This window comes from Notechis scutatus, chromosome Z (assembly GCF_049901735.1).
Source record: "Notechis scutatus isolate UNSWTSFEM ecotype Mainland chromosome Z, rNotScu1.2, whole genome shotgun sequence".
Classification (NCBI taxonomy): Eukaryota; Metazoa; Chordata; class Lepidosauria; order Squamata; family Elapidae; genus Notechis; species Notechis scutatus.
In genome coordinates, this window is record NC_142025.1 from 1,509,815 (window position 1) to 1,534,352 (window position 24,538).

The 24,538-nt window shown below is 48.7% G+C and overlaps 1 protein-coding gene and 1 long non-coding RNA gene across 3 annotated transcripts; one reads left to right on the plus strand and one right to left on the minus strand.

The window, feature by feature from the left end:
• Positions 1-738: 738 nt before the first annotated feature.
• LOC113427148 (cathelicidin-related peptide Pt_CRAMP1-like) lies at positions 739-10,700 on the minus strand. Of its 2 annotated transcripts, none has more exons than XM_087948341.1 (5): positions 10,633-10,700; positions 5,126-5,825; positions 4,351-4,458; positions 3,817-3,972; positions 739-1,000 (listed from the first exon to the last, which is right to left on the minus strand). In XM_087948341.1, the coding sequence occupies exons 2-5, from the start codon at positions 5,309-5,311 to the stop codon at positions 887-889; spliced, it is 564 nt and encodes a 187-aa protein (XP_087804467.1). In that variant the 5' UTR covers positions 5,312-5,825; positions 10,633-10,700; the 3' UTR covers positions 739-886. The 2 variants fall into 2 exon arrangements, with proteins under 2 accessions (XP_087804467.1, XP_087804466.1); XM_087948340.1 differs by lacking the exon at positions 10,633-10,700 and adding an exon at positions 8,878-8,970.
• LOC148128741 (uncharacterized) lies at positions 5,720-24,360 on the plus strand. Its single transcript, XR_015746127.1, has 3 exons — positions 5,720-5,808; positions 13,086-13,159; positions 23,961-24,360. It is a non-coding gene; the product is annotated as an uncharacterized LOC148128741 (long non-coding RNA).
• Positions 24,361-24,538: the final 178 nt, after the last annotated feature.

A 24,538-nucleotide genomic window follows, 5' to 3' on the forward strand; every position in this document is an offset into this window, starting at 1 on the left:
GGATTCACAGATTAAGAAATTAAAACAGTTGTCTTCCTCTTATTTAATTTATCAAGAGGTCACTTGGGAAAAAAGGGTAAACACTCTGCAAAACATTTAAGCAGAAAAAAGGAGAAAAGGGAAGAAGAAAAGAGAGGAATATTGCAGGTAGTCCTCGACTTACGACTTCAACTGAGCCCAACGTTGCTCTTCCTAAACCAAATCATTGTTAAATCAGCTTTGCCCCACTTTACAACCTTTCTGGCCACTGTTGTTAAGTGAATCACTGCGGTTGTTCAGTTAGTCACATGGTTGTTAAGCGAATCTGGCTTCCCCCATTGACTTCGCTGGTCAGGAAATCACCAAAGGGGGATCACGTGACCCCCCCCCCAGGACACTACGACCGGCATAAATACGAGTCAGCTGCCAAGTGTCTGAATTTTGATCACGTGACCTTGGGAAGGCTACAACGGTTGTAAGGGTGAAAACTGGTCCTTTTTTTCAACAGCGTTGTAACTTTGAGTGGACCGTTGTAAGTTGAGCCAATCGATACATATGACTGCAGGAGACGCACAAATGTGAAAAAAGGATCATAAATCACATTTTTTCGGGCCAACGTAACTTGGAACGGTCACTAAATGAATGGTCGTAAGTCGAGGACTACCTCCTGGGTTTGGGTTCTCCGAGATCGCCTCAGAGTTACGATTTTGTGGGTCGATCAATTGCGCTGCAAAAACGCAGGGAAAACGTACAACCAAGCCGAGGAAATTCCGATTTAATCATTCAGCCGGACCGAATTGGGTCAGTTCTTCAACGTAGGTTTAAGAAGAGAAAAAAGGGAGAACCCCCATCTCGTCCCATCGGAAGTTCTTCTGGGATGGGGGCCCTTCTGGATCCTCATCCGTTACTACCAGCGGAAATGGGAAGCAAAGGCCTCTTTGGTTTTCTTGATAACTTTCTTAATGCCTGTCTTGATCTTCTTGAAAAAATTCTTGAATCTCTTGACCCGCCTGGGCTGACCCTAGAGAGGAAGAGAAGGACCATGTACGTCAGGGTCAGGGGTGGGATTCTACTGGTTCGGACCGGTTCTATGGAACCGGTTGTTACGGTTCTACGCAGTTCAGAGAACCAGCAAATTGTGCCCCTGGCTGGCCCCTCCCTTCCCTTCCCTGTCTACTCACTGCTTACCAGGCATACGCATCATCCAACTTGCTTGCATTTGGTAAGTTACTATTTTTCCTTTTTTCTCCCCCTGACCATCAGCTGTTCTGCTATGCTGGGAGCTTTAATTAACTGGAAAGCAGGAAATGGTTGGATTTCTTGCTTTCTAGCTAATCTAAAAGCAGAGATGAACCTTCCTTTCAGTGCAGACTCAGGCGGCAGATTGCAGAAAAGTAGATTTCTGAGTGAATCTGTGATTCTGTAAGCAACTCAATCTGCCTGCCTGCTTTGCCTGGTTCTGGGTAAAAGTTGCTCTTTTTTTTAAATATAAAATTCTATATTTACATAAATATTTATAATATTTACATACAAGCCACGCCCAGCCAGTCACTTGACCATCAAGCTAAACCCACATATTAGGCCATGCCCCCAGAACAGGTTGTTAAGAAAGTTTAATCCCACTCTTTGTCATAATTTGCCTGTTGGCTGGAGAATTCTGGGAGTTGTAGTCCACAAGTCTTAAAGTTGCCAAGTTTGGAGAACTCTGCTGTATGTGGTCAGGGCTTGGTCCCCAACACGTAGCCTGTGGGCCGTCCCATCCCTTTTCTGTTTCGGCTTCCCTGCTCAATATTTTATTTTGCCTTATTCCCAACTCTGCTTCCTCTGCTATATTATATCTAGATTTTAGAATCAAATTCTTTCTCCTTTTTCTTTTCTACTCTTTTCGGCCTAAATGGGTTGTGAACAGGATTACAAATAGTCTATAACTCCCCGCCTCCTGGTGGTTGGCCCAAAAACACCCAGGCGGCTTTTGTGCCTAAGACGGGACTAGAACTCACTGTCTTCTGATGATGAGCCTGAAGTCCCCAGCCGGCTTTTGTGCTAGGTGGGACTAGAACTCCCCGTCTCCTGGTGATTGGCCCAAAGTCACCCAGCTGCCTTTCATGCCTAAGGTGGGACTAGAACTCCCAGTCTCCTGGTGATGAGCCTGAAGTCCCCAGCCGCCTTTTGTGCTAGGTGGGACTAGAATTCACTGTGTCCTGGTGATTGGCCCAAATTTACCCAACTGGCTTTCATACCTAAGTCAGAACTAGAACTCACCGTCTCCTGGTGACTCCCCCAAACTCACCAGCCACCGTTTGTGCTCAGGTGGGAATTCCGCCTTCTGGCGATTGGCCCAAAGTCACCCAGGTGGCTTTCAAGTCTTTGGCAGGACTGGAGCCGAAGCTGAAAGGTTAAACTTTTGAGCTAAACTCGCACCCATCACCTCCTGTGCCTCAGAAGTGGGCAGAACCTCCTTCCTGCAGCCCCTTACCCTTGTCGGCAGCGCCGTGTTTAACCTGCGTTTCTCCAATCACGACTGTTAACAAACGTGCCTTTGATTTTAAAATTTTAAAATAGCGTGCAGGGGAGGGGAGGGGGCTTCAGGAAGGAGGTTCTCCCCATTTCTGAGGCCCAGGAGACGCTGGGTGCGAGTTTAGCTCAAAAGTGTAACCTTTCCGCTTCGGAAACTGAAAAGGGGGGAAATGCTTTTGTGCGGTCTTGCCAAGCCAAGCCTGCCATTCACCCCATCCCTGCAGCACCTGGGATCGAGAGGTTTTATTTATTTATTTATTTTATTTATTTATTTGATTTGCCAATTGTTTACAAGATAATAAGTATAAGTGTATACATAGTTGTGAATACATGAAATGGGTACATCCATCAAACCACCTTCTTACCTCCTTTTCCTTATCCTCCCTCCTCCTCCTCTTCTTTCTCTTTCTCTTCCTTCTCCTTTTTCTTCTTGTCCTTCTCCTCCTCTTCTTCTTTTTCCTCTCCTCATCCTCCCCTTCTTCCTCCCCTTCCTCCTCCTCCAACCCACTCCCTTCTAGCACTGATAATATTCCCTACTTGGCTCATGAAACGTCTGCAAGGAAACCACCCAGCTCAGAGAGCACTAAGGATTCCACCATAGTCGCTGCGTTCTCCTTCTCCTTCTCCTTCTCCTTCTCCTTCTCCTTCTCCTCCTCCTCCTCCTCCTCCTCCTCCTCCTCCTCCTCCTCCTCCTCCTCCTCCTCCTCCTCCTCCTCCTCCTCCTCCTCCTCCTCCTCCTCCTCTTCCCTCTTCTGCTTCTCCTCTCCTCAATTCCCACTCCCTTCTAGCACTGATGACATTCACTAGTTGGGTCATGAAACGTCTGCAAGGAAACCACCCAGCTCAGAGAGCACTAAGGATTCCACCATAGTAATTCGTTCTCCTTCTCCTTCTCCTTCTCCTCCTCCTCCTCCTCCTCCTCCTCCTCCTCCTCCTCCTCCTCCTCCTCCTCCTCCTCCTCCTCTTCCCTCTTCTGCTTCTCCTCTCCTCAATTCCCACTCCCTTCTAGCACTGATGACATTCACTAGTTGGGTCATGAAACGTCTGCAAGGAAACTACCCAGCTCAGAGAGCACTAAGGATCTGACCATTCAGTTCTGAGCTACAAATTCCTATTGTTTCCCCCCTGGGCAGGTTGCTGGTTCAGGAGGAGCCAAACCTTGGGAGATGCCACTGAGGTGGAATCTCCTGTCTAAAAGATGCGGCCAATGTAGGACCTCAGCTGAGACACGAGGTCTCCTTTGCCTTGCCAAAGGTTCAACCCCCCTTCTAGGTTCTGAGCTCATGGCAGGAGGCCCCGTGGATCACACAGAGTTCTTACCTTCTCCTCCTCCTCCTCCTCTGCTTCCTTCCCTTCTTCCTTCTCCTCCTCCTCTGCTCTCTCCTCCTTCTCCAGTCCAGCCACAGTGACACAGGTGATTACAACCACCGGGGGTCTCTCCTCAAAGAAGTAGTAGCCTCTGCATTGCCTGACCACCTGTGTAGAGGAAAGAAAACATGGAAAGAATCAAGCCATCTCCCAAAATTCGTTCCACAGATGCCACCACCTGCTTTGCCATGGAGAAATCTTGGATCAGCCCCTGTGGTTGCTTCAACCACGTCCTTCATTAGGCAAGATCTACCTCAATCTCCATGGATCGGGCTCCCTTCTCTATCCACGGCATTGGGCCTAAGTATTGAGTTGGAGAACGGAGAAGACACCCAAGACAAAGATAGACAAGAAGGAGGCCGCCTCAGATATGCTTTTTCTTCAACCCAGCGAGGATGGAATCCATTTTCATCTCTGCCCAGAAGATCCTACAGATGTCCCACGCCCTCAACACATTGCCAGTCCAGGTTGGCATCCATCACTCACCCCGTCTTCTCGGAAGTCACATTCCTCCAAGGAACATACGGCTTCCACCGGACACACCGTCTCCTTCATGGTGAAGTTCAGCACCTGGTTGCTTTCAGAAATGGGATCCTGAAACAAGACACGGTCCAGCAGGGGCTTAATCTGGACCTTCCTCCCACGTTACTTCGGAACTACGTTGAATGACTCTTGGCGGAGCCACCAGAATGTGGCTACAGAGCAGAGTCCATGCAGGTTTTGGATTCCATGCCCATCATCCTGAACGACCGTGGATGAAGGCTCTTCAAGATCTCCATGCTTGGAGAACAAGATGGATGGATTCCCCCCCTTTTTCCACTAACTTACTGGCGGTCTCGGAACTGCCGCTCATCAGGGATGGACCTTCTCTACAAAACAAGCCCACGGTGGACCTCAACGGAGGAGTCCCCACCCAATCAGACTCACCAAGGGCCTCCAGAAGCCACTATACACCGTCTTCCCCTGCTTTGCTATTGTAGGTGGCCACGCAAGGCCCACAGCCTTGTCGTGGGTCAATGGTTTGTGTGGAAGTGAGAAGGTCCCACCGATGGGAAGAGCCCCCAACCACCCCGTCAACATCGTCCAGAAACAGCCTCCCATCCTTGGTTCTTCTGCCATGGAGGCCTACAGCCGATGGGCGGGCCTCCCTTTTCCAGTTGCTTCTCCAGACCCCTCCCCACAAGGGATGGGTCTCCCCTTTCAAAGGCTCTAAGCGGGAGGGGATCAAGTCCAGGGTGGACCTGAGCGAGGGAGAACCTACCCACTCAGGCTGAGGAACAGCCTCCAGGAGACGGTAGCGGGAGTCTTCCCCTGCTTTGCTATTGTAGATGGCCACTCCAAGCTCCACGGCCTTGTTGTAAGTCAGCGGTTTGTGTGGAAGGGAGGAGCTCCCGCCGATGGAAAGAGCCCCAATCACCAGCAAGGCCTTCCAAACGTTCCCTTCCATCCTTGGTTCTTCGACTAAGGAGGGCCACAACCGATGTGGTCCTCGGGAACCAGGCTGCCTCCTTTTATGCCCCGATATGCAAGTTGTCCACTCGCTGGTGGATGGCCAGGGGGTTCCCACACTGAATTTTCTAAGGTCCTTCCTGCACAATTTGACACTTTGGCGAGGGGTGGAGACGGAGACAAAGCAGGGCCAATCAAAAACAGTTTTGTTCAGATGGAGGACAAAGAAACAGGTGCTGCACCTGGCAGGCCCACGGAAAGTGGTTGGTGTAGATTACGGTCCCCTCCATTTTTTTTTCATTCATGAGGGTTGCGGATGGATGCCAAGGTGTAACCTCAGAGTAGGAGACCATAAATAATCTTGCGCAGGATCTTCTGTCATTGAGTTAGGGTTGCGAAGTGTCGAGTAGCAGCCCAGAGAAAAAACTGTGTCCCCCAAACAGTGATATAAATGAGGCACTTTGGTGGAGGTGCAGGCCGAAAAACCAGGAGACGGTGAGTTCTAGTCCCGCCTTAGGCATGAAAGCCTTCTGAGTTACGACGGGCCCATCACCAGGAGACAGTGAGTTCTAGTCTCACCTTTGGCATGAAAACAAGATGGGTGACTGGGCCCATCACCAGGAGACAGTGAGTTCTAGTCTCACGTTAGGCATGAAAACAAGATGGGTGACTGGGCCCATCACCAGGAGACAGTGAGTTCTAGTCTCACGTTAGGCATGAAAACAAGATGGGTGACTGGGCCAATCCCAGGAGACAGTGAGTTCTAGTCTCACGTTAGGCATGAAAACAAGATGGGTGACTGGGCCAATCACCAGGAGACAGTGAGTTCTAGTCTCACCTTTGGCATGAAAACAAGATGGGTGACTGGGCCCATCACCAGGAGACAGTGAGTTCTAGTCTCACGTTAGGCATGAAAACAAGATGGGTGACTGGGCCCATCACCAGGAGACAGTGAGTTCTAGTCTCACGTTAGGCATGAAAACAAGATGGGTGACTGGGCCAATCCCAGGAGACAGTGAGTTCTAGTCTCACCTTAGGCATGAAAACAAGATGGGTGACTGGGCCAATCACCAGGAGACAGTGAGTTCTAGTCTCACCTTTGGCATGAAAACAAGATGGGTGACTGGGCCCATCACCAGGAGACAGTGAGTTCTAGTCTCACGTTAGGCATGAAAACAAGATGGGTGACTGGGCCCATCACCAGGAGACAGTGAGTTCTAGTCTCACCTTAGGCATGAAAACAGGATGGGTGACTGGGCCCATCACCAGGAGACAGTGAGTTCTAGTCTCACGTTAGGCATGAAAACAAGATGGGTGACTGGGCCAATCACCAGGAGAAAGTGAGTTCTAGTCTCACCTTTGGCATGAAAACAAGATGGGTGACTGGGCCAATCACCAGGAGACAGTGAGTTCTAGTCTCACCTTTGGCATGAAAACAAGATGGGTGACTGGGCCCATCACCAGGAGACAGTGAGTTCTAGTCTCACGTTAGGCATGAAAACAAGATGGGTGACTGGGCCAATCACCAGGAGACAGTGAGTTCTAGTCTCACCTTTGGCATGAAAACAAGATGGGTGACTGGGCCAATCACCAGGAGAAAGTGAGTTCTAGTCTCACCTTTGGCATGAAAACAAGATGGGTGACTGGGCCAATCACCAGGAGACAGTGAGTTCTAGTCTCACCTTTGGCATGAAAACAAGATGGGTGACTGGGCCCATCACCAGGAGACAGTGAGTTCTAGTCTCACCTTTGGCATGAAAACAAGATGGGTGACTGGGCCAATCACCAGGAGACAGTGAGTTCTAGTCTCACCTTTGGCATGAAAACAAGATGGGTGACTGGGCCAATCACCAGGAGAAAGTGAGTTCTAGTCTCACCTTTGGCATGAAAACAAGATGGGTGACTGGGCCAATCACCAGGAGAAAGTGAGTTCTAGTCTCACCTTAGGCATGAAAACAAGATGGGTGACTGGGCCAATCACCAGGAGACAGTGAGTTCTAGTCTCACCTTTGGCATGAAAACAAGATGGGTGACTGGGCCCATCACCAGGAGACAGTGAGTTCTAGTCTCACGTTAGGCATGAAAAACAAGATGGGTGACTGGGCCCATCACCAGGAGACAGTGAGTTCTAGTCTCACCTTAGGCATGAAAACAGGATGGGTGACTGGGCCCATCACCAGGGAGACAGTGAGTTCTAGTCTCACGTTAGGCATGAAAACAAGATGGGTGACTGGGCCAATCCCAGGAGACAGTGAGTTCTAGTCTCACCTTTGGCATGAAAACAAGATGGGTGACTGGGCCCATCACCAGGAGACAGTGAGTTCTAGTCTCACCTTAGGCATGAAAACAGGATGGGTGACTGGGCCCATCACCAGGAGACAGTGAGTTCTAGTCTCACCTTAGGCATGAAAACAGGATGGGTGACTGGGCCAATCACCAGGAGACAGTGAGTTCTAGTCTCACGTTAGGCATGAAAACAAGATGGGTGACTGGGCCCATCACCAGGAGACAGTGAGTTCTAGTCTCACGTTAGGCATGAAAACAAGATGGGTGACTGGGCCCATCACCAGGAGACAGTGAGTTCTAGTCTCACGTTAGGCATGAAAACAAGATGGGTGACTGGGCCAATCACCAGGAGACAGTGAGTTCTAGTCTCACCTTTGGCATGAAAACAAGATGGGTGACTGGGCCAATCACCAGGAGACAGTGAGTTCTAGTCTCACCTTAGGCATGAAAACAGGATGGGTGACTGGGCCCATCACCAGGAGACAGTGAGTTCTAGTCTCACGTTAGGCATGAAAACAAGATGGGTGACTGGGCCAATCACCAGGAGACAGTGAGTTCTAGTCTCACCTTAGGCATGAAAACAAGATGGGTGACTGGGCCCATCACCAGGAGACAGTGAGTTCTAGTCTCACCTTAGGCATGAAAACAAGATGGGTGACTGGGCCAATCACCAGGAGACAGTGAGTTCTAGTCTCACCTTAGGCATGAAAACAAGATGGGTGACTGGGCCAATCACCAGGAGACAGTGAGTTCTAGTCTCACCTTAGGCATGAAAACAAGATGGGTGACTGGGCCCATCACCAGGAGACAGTGAGTTCTAGTCTCACGTTAGGCATGAAAACAAGATGGGTGACTGGGCCAATCCCAGGAGACAGTGAGTTCTAGTCTCACGTTAGGCATGAAAACAAGATGGGTGACTGGGCGATCACCAGGAGACAGTGAGTTCTAGTCTCACGTTAGGCATGAAAACAAGATGGGTGACTGGGCGATCACCAGGAGACAGTGAGTTCTAGTCTCACCTTAGGCATGAAAACAAGATGGGTGACTGGGCCCATCACCAGGAGACAGTGAGTTCTAGTCTCACGTTAGGCATGAAAACAAGATGGGTGACTGGGCCAATCACCAGGAGACAGTGAGTTCTAGTCTCACGTTAGGCATGAAAACAAGATGGGTGACTGGGCCAATCCCAGGAGACAGTGAGTTCTAGTCTCACCTTAGGCATGAAAACAGGATGGGTGACTGGGCCCATCACCAGGAGACAGTGAGTTCTAGTCTCACGTTAGGCATGAAAACAAGATGGGTGACTGGGCCGATCACCAGGAGACAGTGAGTTCTAGTCTCACGTTAGGCATGAAAACAAGATGGGTGACTGGGCGATCACCAGGAGACAGTGAGTTCTAGTCTCACCTTAGGCATGAAAACAGGATGGGTGACTGGGCCCATCACCAGGAGACAGTGAGTTCTAGTCTCACGTTAGGCATGAAAACAAGATGGGTGACTGGGCCGATCACCAGGAGACAGTGAGTTCTAGTCTCACGTTAGGCATGAAAACAAGATGGGTGACTGGGCGATCACCAGGAGACAGTGAGTTCTAGTCTCACCTTAGGCATGAAAACAGGATGGGTGACTGGGCCCATCACCAGGAGACAGTGAGTTCTAGTCTCACCTTAGGCATGAAAACAGGATGGGTGACTGGGCCCATCACCAGGAGACAGTGAGTTCTAGTCTCACCTTAGGCATGAAAACAAGATGGGTGACTGGGCCCATCACCAGGAGACAGTGAGTTCTAGTCTCACGTTAGGCATGAAAACAAGATGGGTGACTGGGCGATCACCAGGAGACAGTGAGTTCTAGTCTCACATTAGGCATGAAAACAAGATGGGTGACTGGGCCCATCACCAGGAGACAGTGAGTTCTAGTCTCACCTTAGGCATGAAAACAAGATGGGTGACTGGGCCCATCACCAGGGAGACAGTGAGTTCTAGTCTCACGTTAGGCATGAAAACAAGATGGGTGACTGGGCCCATCACCAGGAGACAGTGAGTTCTAGTCTCACATTAGGCATGAAAACAGGATGGGTGACTGGGCCCATCACCAGGAGACAGTGAGTTCTAGTCTCATCGCGTTAGGCATGAAAACAAGATGGGTGACTGGGCGATCACCAGGAGACAGTGAGTTCTAGTCTCACGTTAGGCATGAAAACAAGATGGGTGACTGGGCGATCACCAGGAGACAGTGAGTTCTAGTCTCACCTTAGGCATGAAAACAGGATGGGTGACTGGGCCCATCACCAGGAGACAGTGAGTTCTAGTCTCACATTAGGCATGAAAACAAGATGGGTGACTGGGCCCATCACCAGGAGACAGTGAGTTCTAGTCTCACCTTAGGCATGAAAACAAGATGGGTGACTGGGCCCATCACCAGGAGACAGTGAGTTCTAGTCTCACGTTAGGCATGAAAACAAGATGGGTGACTGGGCCCATCACCAGGAGACAGTGAGTTCTAGTCTCACATTAGGCATGAAAACAGGATGGGTGACTGGGCCCATCACCAGGAGACAGTGAGTTCTAGTGTCACGTTAGGCATGAAAACAGGATGGGTGACTGGGCCCATCACCAGGAGACAGTGAGTTCTAGTCTCACATTAGGCATGAAAACAGGATGGGTGACTGGGCCCATCACCAGGAGACAGTGCGTTCTAGTCTCACATTAGGCATGAAAACAAGTTGGGTGACTGGGCCGATCACCAGGAGACAGTGAGTTCTAGTGTCACGTTAGGCATGAAAAAAGATGGGTGACTGGGCCCATCACCAGGAGACAGTGAGTTCTAGTCTCACCTTAGGCATGAAAACAAGATGGGTGACTGGGCCGATCACCAGGAGACAGTGAGTTCTAGTCTCACCTTAGGCATGAATACAAGATGGGTGACTTTGGGCCCATCACCAGGAGACAGTGAGTTCTAGTCTCACCTTAGGCATGAAAACAAGATGGGTGACTGGGCCCATCACCAGGAGACAGTGAGTTCTAGTCTCACTTTAGGCATGAAAACAAGATGGGTGACTGGGCCGATCACCAGGAGACAGTGAGTTCTAGTCTCACCTTTGGCATGAAAACAAGATGGGTGACTGGGCCCATCACCAGGAGACAGTGCGTTCTAGTCTCACGTTAGGCATGAAAACAAGATGGGTGACTGGGCCAATCCCAGGAGACAGTGAGTTCTAGTCTCACCTTAGGCATGAAAACAAGATGGGTGACTGGGCCAATCCCAGGAGACAGTGAGTTCTAGTCTCACCTTAGGCATGAAAACAAGATGGATGACTGGGCCAATCACCAGGAGACAGTGAGTTCTAGTCTCACGTTAGGCATGAAAACAAGATGGGTGACTGGGCCAATCCCAGGAGACAGTGAGTTCTAGTCTCACCTTAGGCATGAAAACAAGATGGATGACTGGGCCAATCACCAGGAGACAGTGAGTTCTAGTCTCACCTTTGGCATGAAAACAAGATGGGTGACTGGGCCAATCACCAGGAGACAGTGAGTTCTAGTCTCACCTTAGGCATGAAAACAAGATGGGTGACTGGGCCGATCACCAGGAGACAGTGAGTTCTAGTCTCACGTTAGGCATGAAAACAAGATGGGTGACTGGGCCGATCACCAGGAGACAGTGAGTTCTAGTCTCACCTTTGGCATGAAAACAAGATGGGTGACTGGGCCAATCACCAGGAGACAGTGAGTTCTAGTCTCACCTTAGGCATGAAAACAAGATGGATGACTGGGCCAATCACCAGGAGACAGTGAGTTCTAGTCTCACCTTTGGCATGAAAACAAGATGGGTGACTGGGCCAATCACCAGGAGACAGTGAGTTCTAGTCTCACCTTAGGCATGAAAACAAGATGGGTGACTGGGCCAATCACCAGGAGACAGTGAGTTCTAGTCTCACCTTAGGCATGAAAACAAGATGGGTGACTGGGCCAATCACCAGGAGACAGTGAGTTCTAGTCTCACCTTAGGCATGAAAACAAGATGGATGACTGGGCCGATCACCAGGAGACAGTGAGTTCTAGTCTCACCTCAGGCATGAAAACAAGATGGGTGACTGGGCCAATCACCAGGAGACAGTGAGTTCTAGTCTCACCTTTGGCATGAAAACAAGATGGGTGACTGGGCCAATCACCAGGAGACAGTGAGTTCTAGTCTCACTTTAGGCATGAAAACAAGATGGGTGACTGGGCCGATCACCAGGAGACAGTGAGTTCTAGTCTCACGTTAGGCATGAAAACAAGATGGATGACTGGGCCAATCACCAGGAGACAGTGAGTTCTAGTCTCACGTTAGGCATGAAAACAAGATGGATGACTGGGCCAATCACCAGGAGACAGTGAGTTCTAGTCTCACGTTAGGCATGAAAACAAGATGGGTGACTGGGCCAATCCCAGGAGACAGTGAGTTCTAGTCTCACCTTAGGCATGAAAACAAGATGGATGACTGGGCCAATCACCAGGAGACAGTGAGTTCTAGTCTCACCTTTGGCATGAAAACAAGATGGGTGACTGGGCCGATCACCAGGAGACAGTGAGTTCTAGTCTCACCTTAGGCATGAAAACAAGATGGGTGACTGGGCCGATCACCAGGAGAAAGTGAGTTCTAGTCTCACCTTTGGCATGAAAACAAGATGGGTGACTGGGCGATCACCAGGAGACAGTGAGTTCTAGTCTCACGTTAGGCATGAAAACAAGATGGGTGACTGGGCCCATCACCAGGAGACAGTGAGTTCTAGTCTCACCTTAGGCATGAAAACAAGATGGGTGACTGGGCCGATCACCAGGAGACAGTGAGTTCTAGTCTCACGTTAGGCATGAAAACAAGATGGGTGACTGGGCCGATCACCAGGAGACAGTGAGTTCTAGTCTCACCTTTGGCATGAAAACAAGATGGGTGACTGGGCCAATCACCAGGAGACAGTGAGTTCTAGTCTCACCTTAGGCATGAAAACAAGATGGGTAACTGGGCCAATCACCAGGAGACAGTGAGTTCTAGTCTCACCTTAGGCATGAAAGGTGGCTGGATGACTTCGGGCCATTTCTCTCTATCTGCCTACCTCACAAAACTGTGACTGTGGGAAAATAGGAAAAGAAAGGGATATTATATATACCTGGTGCTTTAAGTTCCTTGTAAAAATAAGGAAGACAGTTTTTAAAAATCTAAACAAAAACGAGGCCGTGACTTAGTTGTTATGGCATTATTGGGTCTGTTTTTGTCCTTGGCTGTCAGGGTGTGTACTGTCGTGGTGTTAATTGGTTTTATTGTGTTTAACTTGGTTAGCTGCCCAACATTGCTGTTATGGGTGTCTATAAAAATGTATTAAAGGCAACAAAAGCCCATGGAGAAACTCCATCAGGGTGTTGGCTAAGAGTCAGCAAAGACTTAAGGGTACCTAATCAATCAATCAATCAATCAATTAAATGCAATTGTCTCAAATTATGTAGGGTCTCCTGCATGAACAGGGGGTTGGACTAGAAGACCTCCAGGGTCCCTTCCAGCTCTATTCTGATGAAATAAGGTAAGGTCAGGTATGGTAGTGAAAGGTAAGGTAAAGTAAAGTAAGACAAGATGAGAAGATTATTATTTATTTATTTATTTATTTATTTTTGTCAAGCAAGTATTAGATAACAGATATAAATATAAACATGATTATGAATACATGAAATGGATACTAATAAAAGGGAACATTAAGACAGGAGCGGTAGGCACATTGGTGCGCTTATGCAAGCTTGCTCTTAGGAAAGGGGTGAGGTCAACAGTAGACAGTTTAAGGTTAAGATTTTGGGGGTTTGGGAAAGAAACCACAGAGTCATGTAGTATATTCCAGGCACTGACCACTCTGTTGCTGAAGTCGTATTTCCTGCAATTGAGTTTGGTGCAGTTTACTTTGAGTTTGTATCTATCTATTGTGTGCTTGTGTGTTGTTGTGGTTGAAGCTGAAGTAGTCATTGACGGCTAGGACATTGCAGTAGATAATTTTATGTATTACGCTTAGGTCGGACCGAAGGCGGCGTAGTTCCAGGTTGTCTAGGTCTAAAATTTCAAATCTAGTTGCATAAGGTATTCTGTTGCGAGTAGAGGAGTGGAGAACTCTTCTTGTGAAATATTTCTGGACTTTCTCAACTATATTAATATCTCATATGTAGTGCAGGTTCTAGACTGATGAGGTGTATTCAAGTATTGGTCTAGCAAATGTTTTGTATACTCTAGTTAGTAGTGCAATATTACCGGAGAAAAAGCTATGCAGGATTAGGTTAACAATTGTTAATGCCTTTTTGGCTGTGGAGTTACAGAGGGCTCTAGCACTTAGATCATTTGAGATGAGTACTCCAAGATCCCTGACAGAGTTTGGATCATCAACAAGGTCTTGACTATTCAGCCTGTATTTTATTTTCTGATTTATTTATTTTTTGCCAGTATGTAAGACAGACCATTTGTTTGTTGAGATTTGAAGTTGCCACTTTTTGATGTAAGATATAAAATAAGCTTTATTGATATTTTTTATTGTGAGCGCACTGGCCCACATTCAAAATTAAATTATGTTGCCTCCTCCCAGAACAGAATTAGAGGATAATCACTTAAATATGAGCCAGCCGTGTGCTGCGGCTGCCAAAAAAGCCAACACAGTTCTAGGCTACAATAACATACAATAAATAAATGGAAACACCACCACCCTCCACTCCCCATCTTGGTGACGATTAACCAGTGGAACAGCTTGCCACCAGAAGTCGTGGGTGGTCCACCACTGGAAGTTTTGAAGAAGAGACCGGGCAGCCATTTGCCTGGCATAGGCTCTCCTGCTCATGCAGGGGGTTGGACTAGATGACCTCCAAGGTCCCTTCCAACACTGATGTTCTACGTTCTGTCCTCTATGTTCAGGGCCAATCAGGAAGAGGAGGACAAGGAAGTAAGTCCCGCACCTGGTAGACCCACGCAGGGGGATTGGCGTCGACGCAATTACAAGCAACTCCGTTTGTGTTGCTCAGGAGGGGTCGGGGATCTGTGCCAAGGTGTAACCTCAGAGTAGGAGGGCGTGTTGTTCCTCCTGAAACAATCTGCAGCAGAATCTGCCATCTTTGGCACCCTTTTGTCGTGCCTGTGACAACCGACAGCAACGATGGGTTATGGGGCTGATCTTTATACTTCACCAGCTCAATACCCATGCTTCACTATGAAACAATGTGGTCGGGCTTAGTTTTTGGGGAGGAAAATAAGGGCGGGGGAGAATTCTGCCTCTGCCTACCAACATCCATCGGTATTCATCGGGCTAGTGTCCTGTCAATGTGTGAGAGAGTTGAGGGATGTTTGGAAACTGAAGCAGTATTTGCTGTGTGAGCAAGCAGACAGCAAGGAGCCTGGGTGTGGCTTAGCTCAACTGTTCTGGACCAAAGCTGTGAAACTGAAACTGAAACGGAAACTGAAACTCCTCTGCTTGTGTTTTGCATTTGAAAGTGATTTCTTTTCAGGTGGGGAAGGGAAGTAGAAATCCTTAGCATCAGAGCGTGTTAATAAGAATAATACAGGAAATACTCCAAATGCTCTGGTGGTCATTTCGAAAAATCTTTTCTTAGTGAGCCCCTAGAAGCCAAGAGGAACATCTGGGCCAAATTTCAAGTTTGTAGGCTTTTACGGTTCTGGAGATTTTGTGATGATGCATGAGGGGTGTATATAAGATAGATATAAGACAGATATATAAGATAGATAGATGTCTAAGCAGGGGCTCTATTCTGAATTTAATTTAATTAATTCAATTTAATTCTCACCCATGCTGCCCTCCCATCGGCCTCGCCTGTTTTATCCTTTTGCCCACTGGAGGTTTGAGACGGAATTATTGTCCTAAATTCTCTACTCAGAGTTGTCACAAAGCATTTATCCAACTTGGAAATTTGAAGACAGCCAACTGGGTGACTCTGGGCCCACCAGCAGGACGCTGGGAGGTCTAGTTCCACCTTAGGAATGAAAGCCAACCCGGCGACTTTGGGGCCCCCCACCAGGAGACGGTGAGTTCTAGTTTTGCTTTAGACATGAGGGCTGACTAGGTTACTTTGGGCCAATCAGCAGGAGGCAGTGAGTTCTAGTCCCGCCTTAGGCAAACAAGCCAGCCAGGTGACTGGGCCACACCCCTTTCTCAGCCCCGCCCACCTCACAGGGTTGTTGTGTGGGGGAAGATAGGAGGAGGAGGAGGAAGGCGTATCAGACATGTTAGCCACCTTGAGTTACTTACAAAAATAATAAACACGGGATAACATTAAGCAAAAGAAGCTGTGAGTTGTCGCAATGGGATCTTTGTGGCTTTTGTTGACTCCTACGTGTAGGAGTAGTCCTCGACTTACGCACACAATCGAGCCTCAAAGTTCTGTTGTTAAGCGAGACATTGGTCAGGTGAATTACCTGTCACCCAGGATTACCTGTCATTCTCCTCGCAACCCAGTTAAGGCCCAAAATAAACTCAACCGTCAAACTGAGATAAAACGTCACGAAGGAAACGGAATTGGGGGTGAAGGACGAGACGCGGTTGGAAAAGAAGGAAAAACAAGATTCTTGCCAAGAGAAGTTTTCTTATTTATTTATTATTCAGAAAATTCACACAGCCTTTTAAATCAGTTTCGGTGACTCCGGAGTGCTTCCAAAACACGGATAGTCCTCAAGCTGCAACGGTTCATTTAGTGACCGCTCCAAGTTACAACGGCACTGAAAGAAAAGTGACTTATGACCCTTTTTCATACTTACAACCGACTCAGATTCTTGGCAACTGACTCGTATTTACGACGGTCAGGGTGTCCCTGGGGTCACGTGATCCCCTTTTGCGACCTCCTGAGAAGCAAAGTCAATGGGGGAAGCCAGATTCGCTTAATGACCATGTGACTCGCTTAACAAATGCAATGATTCGCTTAACAACTGTGGCCAGAAAATTCATCAAATGGGGCATAAGTCGTTTAGCAAACGTTTCATTTAGCAACATAAATTTTGGCCGCAACTGTGGTCATAACTCAAGGACTATCTGTAGAAGCAGGATAGAAAAACTGATTTTACTCCCCAAAAGGCTCATATTTTGCAAAGGAGGGACTTTATCTGTCTCATTTGGTATTTACAGGTTGTCCTCGACTTACGACCAGAATTGAGCACAAAATTTCTGTTACTAAATGAAACATTTTTCAAGTGAATTTTTGCCCTATTTTACGCCCTTCCTTTCCTGCATTTGTCAAGCAAATCCCTCCAATTGTTAAGTCATCAACACGGTCGTTAAGCGAATCTGGCTTCCCCTTTGATTTTGCTTGTCAGAATATCGCCAAGGGGGGATTACGTGATTCCTTATGTGACCATCATAAGTATGAGTCAGTTGCCAAGCGTCTGAATTTTGATCACAGGGAGGCTGTGATGGTTGTAAGTGTGGGGGGGGAAAAAACAGTCCCGAGTTCCTTTTTTCAGTGCCATTGGAAATTTGAACGGTCACTAAATGAACCGTTGTAAATCGAGGACCGCCTATATTGCCATTTTATAAAAAGCTGGGTTACTGATTCTAAGTCGCGCCCTTGTTGGGAAATCCTGGTCTGGATCCTTCGCCCTAAACAGGGGTCTAAACGGGGAGAGCAAAGCTGGGGATTTCTTTAATCGATGGGAGATTGGAAGATCCGGTCCTTGCGAATCGCGGCTCAGAAGCGGAAATTCACGCCGAATACAAAGTGGTTATTCCGGAAGAAATCTCGAACGCCATCCCGGATCCTGTGGAAAAACTCCTTGAATCTCTTGACACGTTTGGACGGGTCCTAGAGAGGAAGGACGTAGGACACAGAGTTGTAGGGGGCCTTCGAGGTCATGTAGTCCACCACCCCCCACCCCTGCTCCCAGCAGGAAACCCTCTTTCCTCCTCCCCCTCCTCCTCCGAATAACAGAGTTGGAGGGGACCTTGGAGGTCATCTAGTCCAACCCTCTGCTCTAGCAGGAAATCCTCTCTTCTCCCCTCCTGCTCCTCCTCCTCCTCCTCCTCCTCAGAATTACAGAGTTAGAGGGAGCTTGGAGGTCTTCTAGCCCAACCCCCTGCTGTAGCAGGAATCTCTCCACTCCTTCTCTGAATAACAGCGTTGGAGGGGACCCTGGAGGTCTTCTAGTCCAACCCACAGGAAACCCTAGAACATTTCGGACATATCGCTGTCCAATCTCTCAACTGAGATGGGGTCTCCTCCCACCTGGCAAATGGTCCGACCCTCCTTCTTAGGTTTCAAGACCATCCTGGGAGCCACCACACCTCCTTCTTACCTTCTCCTCCTCCTTCTCCTCTTCCCTCGCTGTTCCCACCACGGTGTCACAGGTGAGAACAGCCACTGGGGGCCTCTCCTCCAAGAAATAGTAGCCCGTGCATTTCCTGACCAGCTGTGGAGGAGAGAAAAGCGTGGTGAGAATCAAGAACCGATCCCATAGAGAGCATCATTCGCTTCCCTAGGGAGGAGGAATCTTGCAGTCTTGGTTGCTTCCAGGGCAGCCTTGGACAATCTAAGCTGGTTGACCCTCCGTCTCTCCACGTGCACTTTAGGAGAGTAGGAAATAACCATGGAAGGGTTCAGGTGTTGGGTTGCTCCCCCATCCATGGAGCCGGGTTGGCTTGGAGAACCGAGAAGAAGACGTCCCTCAAGACAAAGGGAGAAGAAGTTGAAGAGGTCTTTCTTCAACCCAACGGGGAGGGAGCTCCCGTTTCACCCCTGCCAAGAAGGCCCTACGGAGGTCTCCATCTACCCTACATCACCCGACCAGCCCGGGTATCGATCCCTCACCCCGTTTTCTTTGAAGTCGCATTCCTCCATGGAAAACTCTTCTTCCGCCGGGCACACCGTCTCCTTGATGGTGAAGTTCAGCTCTTGGTTGCTTTCGGAATAGGGATCCTGGAACGAGACACGGCAAAACCGAATGGCTAGTTTGAAGGCCTTCTCCGCTGGGAATCCTTCGGGGGATCCTTTCTGAACTTGCAAGTGGCTGCAGAGGAGGCTCCACGCCAGTTCTAGAAGTTCTGGGTTTCACGCCTATCATCCTGGTGGACCACAGATGGAGACTTTTTTGGAGATCTCCATGCTAGGAGGACAGGGTGGGTGGGTCTCTCTTTTTCAGCTAGCCCCCCTGTAGTCTCAGAAGTGATCCCCAAAGCGATGGGCCAGGAGGGAGGGGACCCAGGGCCTGAAATAGCCCTCCCAACTCAGGGTTAGGACATCTCAGCTTTTAGCCTCGCTTGGGAAAACCTACCAGGGGGGGTGTCCTTTCCTGAAGGATGCAGGAAGAATTGTTTTCAAAGAATGTCCCAGGTGCCAGGAGCTCATGAAACTCTACTGTGTCTCGAACACTCTTTGAGGTGAGTAGCTCCTTGGGTGTAGTATGGAAGGTGCTGGACCAGGAGCTACAGAAACCATCTCAGACCCAGGAGCTTCTAGGGGGACTTGGGGCATCTCCTCTCCTCTCTCTCTCTCTCTCTCTCTCTCTTTCTCTGCCTACCCTACTTCTCAGGCCAGGAGAAGAAGGGAGATGGGGAAGTTGGGTTTGCTGCCTTTGACTTCTGAGGGAAGGTAGACCACACATATTGTCATCATCTTCACCGCAAACTTCATGATTATCACCATCCTCCTCCTCACCATCCTCACCTTCATCATCATCTTCAATTTCATCTTCCTTCTCCTCACCATCATCCTCACCCTCACCTTCAACATTCCCATCCTCCTCAACTTCATCATCCCCATCCTCTTCATCCCCATCACCTTCATCTTCACCTTCATCATCCACATCTTCCTCATCCTCCTCAACTTCCTCATCACTTTCAACCTCATCCCCATCCCCTTCCTCTTCATCATCCCCATCATCCTCATCCTCAACTTCCTCATCCCCTTCCTCTTCATCATCCCCATCATCCTCATCCCCATCCCCTTCATCTTCATCATCCACATCTTCATCATCCTCAACTTCCTCATCCCCTTCCTCTTCATCATCCCCATCATCCTCATCCCCATCCCCTTCATCTTCATCATCCACATCTTCATCATCCTCAACTTCCTCATCCCCTTCATCTTCATCATCCCCATCATCCTCATCCCCATCCCCTTCATCTTCATCATCCCCATCATCCCCATCCCCTTCATCTTCATCATCCACATCTTCATCATCCTCAACTTCCTCATCCCCTTCATCTTCATCATCCACATCTTCATCATCCTCATCACCTTTGTCATCCCCATCTTCCTCATCCTCCTCAATTTCACCATCACCTTCATCCTCACCCCCATCACCTTCACCTTCTTCATCCCCACATCATCCTCATCTCCATCACCTTCATCATCCCAGCATCCTCCTCCTCCTCAGCTTCTTCTTCATCATCATCATCCTCACCTTCATCATCCCCATCTCAGGCCACCCCACCCACTGCCAGGACTCCATACCCATTCAGGCTGAGGAACGTCCTCCAGGAGACGGTAGAGGGAGTCTTCCCTGGCTTTCTTATTGTAGATCTCCACTCCGAGACGTAGGGCCTCGTCATAAGTCAACGGATTGTGGGGTAGGTGGGGGCGCCCAGAGACTGACAGAACCCCAACCAGCAGCAGGGCCTTCCACAAGAACCCTTCCATCCTTGGTTCTTCTGCTATGGAGGTCCACGGCTGATGGGGTCCTGAGGACCAGGAGGCCTCCTTTTATGTCCTGCTACACAGATTGTCCAGCCGCTGGCGGACGGCCAGGGGTTTTCCCCCCATTGAATTCTCCGAGGTCCTTCCTGCAGAAGGGACGCTCCTTCTTCTTGGGAAGGGGGCCGAGACAAAGGAGGACCAATCAGGAACCGTTTTGTTCAGGTGGGAAACCGGAGGAGAAGGAAACGGGCTCTGCACCTGGCAGACCCATGGAAAGAGGTTGGTGTAGGTTACAATCAACCGCCGTTTCCCCCATTCACAAAGGCTGGGGATCATTGCCAAGGCGTAACCTCAGAGTAGGAGACCTTTCATCCCCGTTAAACAACCTGGCATGGGATCTTCCTTTTTTGGCACCCTACACGACAAGGGACAACCAGGGTGGTTCCGGCGATGGCATCCGTCCTATGCTTTCGTCTGCTGCTCTGCCCACCTCTGCCTCTTAAAATGGGCTATTTCGCCCAGTGGAGTTTTTGGACTGAACACCTCTCCCAAATTCTCCACCTGTCTGAAGTTTGTAGAACAAGGAACCGTGGGGTTTGGGTTTGGAGGCCACCTTGGGGGTCTTCAATCCACTGCTCCAGCAGGAGGCTCTATACCTGGGACCCTCAACCTTGGCCAGTTTAAAACTTGTGAGCTTCAACTCCCTGAATTCCTCAGGCAGCCATGCTGACTGTGGAATTCTGGGAGTTGAAGTCCACAAGCCTTAAAGTCACCAAGTTTGGAGACCCTTGCCCTATGCAATCCCGGATGAAGGGCTGTCTGATTTTTAGGACATAGAATCCTAGGGCTGGAAGGGACCTTGGAGGTCTTCCAATCCAACCCTTGCTTGAGCGATATCATTCCAGACAAAGAGCTATCGAGTCTTTCCTTGAAGACCACCAGGGATGAAGCACCCACAGCTTCTGGTTGCAAGCGGTTCCACCGTTTAATTATTCTCACTGTTAGGAAGTTTCTCCTTAATTCCATGTTGCTTCTCTCCTTGATTAGTTTCCATCCATTGTTTCTTTTCCTGCCTTCAGGAGGTCTGGAGAATAAGTTGGCCCCTTCCTCTTCTGTGGGGCAGACCCTCAAATACTGGCAGACTGCTATCCTGTCCCCCATAGTCCTTTTCACTAGACTAGGCATCCATTACAGGTAGTCTTGGACTCACAATCATAATTGAAAGAGGAAGGAAGGAAGGAAGGAAGGAAGGAAGGAAGGAAGGAAGGAAGGAAGGAAGGAAGGAAGGAAGGAAGGAAGGAAGGAGATAATAGATAGATAGATAGAGACAGACAGACAGACAAATAGAGAGAAAGAGAGAGAGAAAAGAGAAAGATAAGTAGAAGTATGTAGGTAGGTAGAGAGAGAGGATAGATAAATAGATAGATAGATAGATAGATAGATAGATAGATAGATAGATAGATAGATAGATAGATAGATAGAAGGTAGATAGATAGATAGATAGATAGATAGATAGATAGAAGGTAGATAGATAGAAGGATAGATAGATAGATAGATAGATAGATAGATAGATAGATAGATAGATAGATAGATAGATAGATAGATAGATAGATAGATAGATAGATGGATGGATAGAAGGATAGATAGATAGATAGATAGATAGATAGATAGATAGATAGATAGATAGATAGATAGATAGATAGATAGATAGATAGATAGATAGATAGATATGCGTGTGTATGTGTGTGTGAGAGAGAGGGAGGGAGAGAGGGAGGGAGAGAGAATGATGATAGACAGACAGACAGACATTTCTCTAATTTAGCAACTTCAATTCATGTAGACTTCAATTTGTGGCTCTTCCAAAGATCAGATGTGCCCGCCATCAAGTCTCCCCCGATTAAGGGGCCTCATAGCCCGGCCTTGGCAATGGAGGCATTGTCGCGTGTGGCACCAAACAGTTGTGCAAAGGACGCCGATTGTGCAAGGCCCAAACGTGATCGGTTTGCCCCCTCTTATTGCCATAACGCCCTTCGAAGGACTCCAGAGAGGAGGAGGAGGGGCTGAGTCACCTGAACTTCGGGGGGGGGGGGGAGGAAAGTCCCCACAAAACAGGGAAGTCACAACTCCGTGTCGGTTGGGCTGGGAAGTGCAACAGGGAGGAGCAGCACCTGGTTAGGACCGAGCAGAATCTGGAAACTCTTGAAACTGTGTCCCAGGGCATCACCTGCCTTTTCTGGGGGCTTCCTTGTTTCACCTCCACGGTTTTTATAAATCGTTCAAGGCAGCTAATGCTCTTTCCTCCCCCCCCCATTTCCACCACAACAACAGCCCTGTGAGGTGGGCTGGGCTGAGAGAGAAGGACTGGCCCAAAATCCCCCGGTTGGCCTTCAACTTCTGTCCTGGATGGAGCCCATTTTAATTTAGGGCACTAGGTAACATCACCAGTGCTAGAAGGGAGGAGGGTGATGAAGAGGAGGAGGAGGAGGAGGAAGAGGAGGAGGAGGAGGAGGAGGAGGAGGAGAGGGGGGTTAAGGAATCAATTGCTGAAGTCCAACCATGGTGACTGGAGACTTCTGGGAGCTGAAGTCCAGTCGTGCTAGCTGGGACATTCTGCGGACTGAAGTCCACATGTCTTAAAGTTGCCAAATCTGTGAATGACTACTGTCAATCACCCCCAATCTCAGCACGCCCCGAAGACCAACTACAAGCTGCACTTTTCAGCCCCGACCAACACCAGCCAGTGAAGGTAGGCCAACCGAGGGGTTGAAGAAGACTCCTGATTTTAGCTACTTACATTTTAGCAGGAGGCGGATTTTGGGGGGGCAGCGTCACCCCAAAGCTGCAGCCCACCCAAATCCTCTACACGTTTGACCCACAACGGTGACAGTCCCTCCCTCCCTCCCTCCCTCCCTCCAAGCCCTGGCCAGACACCCACTTCACACCGGAGTAAAAATATTTTCCCATAAAGGATCGAGCCGCACCCACCCGCCTCCCTGGGCTCCTCATCTGTCACTTCTGAAAATCAGTGGAGTGTGTAATTGTGCAGCAACCCAATTGTGCATTTTTGCCCAGTCAAGTGTGACCTCTGTGTGTATGTATGTGTGTGTGTGTGTTGTGGTTTCTCAGAAACTGTGCGGGCCAATCATATTTTCAGCAAGAGAATACAACCAAAACTTTGACCTTGCAGATTAATTCAGTTGGAAGGGACCCCTGAGGTCATCTAGTCCGGCCCCCTGCTCAAACAGAGCACCCTATACCTCCCACATGGGCAACTGATCAATCCAATGTCCCTCAAATACAGGTTGTCCTCAACTTAACGGCCACAAATTGAGTCCAAAATTTCCATTGCTAAGCGAGACAGTTGTTAAGAGAGTCTTGGTCCGTTTTATGACCTCTCTCACCACCGTTGTAAAGCGAATCACTGCCGTTGTGAAGTTAGTCACATGGTTGCTAAGTGAATCCGGCTTCCCCGTTGACTTTGCCGGTCAGAAGGTCACAATGAGGAGATCCCTGGACCCTGCAACGGTCATAAATACGAGCTGGTTGCCAAATGTCTGAATTTTGATTCTATGACCATGGAGATGCTGCGACGGTCATTAAGTGTGAAAAAGGATCCCTGTTTTCAGTGCCATTGAAACTTCAAACGGTCACTAAATGAACGGTTGTAAGTCAAAGTTCTGAATTTGCCCCTTCTTTCTAATTTTGTTTTTGATTCCCCTTCAGGTCAGCAGCAGAGATGGCTGGTTCTTTGATCGGGAGGAAAAAGCAGATCCAGAATTACGACCAACTGCAAGTCTTCCCCCCTCACCCAAAAAAACCGGAGCAAATGCAGGAAGGATTTGTGGGTTTGGAGGGTTAGAAAAAACCCCGGGGAAAAGCAAGGAAGGAGCTCTGCTGACTTTGGAATTAAGATTTATATTTGCTGCGAAGGAAATGGGGAATTCCTCGTCTTTGTTTTGGATTTTTCTTTCTGTATTCTGTTTCTTTTTTGTGGGTCTTGGTGAAGTGAAACCTTTCTTTCTTTCATCGTTCCTTCCTTCCCTCCCTCCCTGCCTCCCTCTTTCATTCTTTCTTTTGTTCCTTCCTTCCTTTCCTCCCTCTCCCTTCTTCCTTCCCTCCCTCCCTCCCTGCCTCACTCTTCCTTTCCTCCCTCCCTCCCTCCCTCTTTCCTTCCTTCCTTTCTTCAGCTCTCTCTCTTTCCCCTTCCCCCTTCTACTTTTCTTACCTCCTTTTCTCTTTCTTTCTCATCTTTACCATCACAAGCGTTTCCTTCCAAAGTAAAAAATAAATAAAAGTGAACC

What these genes read in the sequence shown, in the direction of transcription:
- LOC113427148 (XM_087948341.1), bottom strand. Translation starts at nt 5,311, where the DNA reads ATGGAAGGGAACGTTTGGAAGGCCTTGCTGGTGATTGGGGCTCTTTCC. An exon ending in CTGTTCCTCAGCCTGAGTGG is followed by an intron (nt 4,459 to 5,125) that starts GTAGGTTCTCCC and finishes GTCTTGTTTCAG; the next exon opens with GATCCCATTTCTGAAAGCAA. An exon ending in AGGAGGAGGAGGAGGAGAAG is followed by an intron (nt 1,001 to 3,816) that starts GTAAGAACTCTG and finishes CTTCCTCTCTAG; the next exon opens with GGTCAGCCCAGGCGGGTCAA.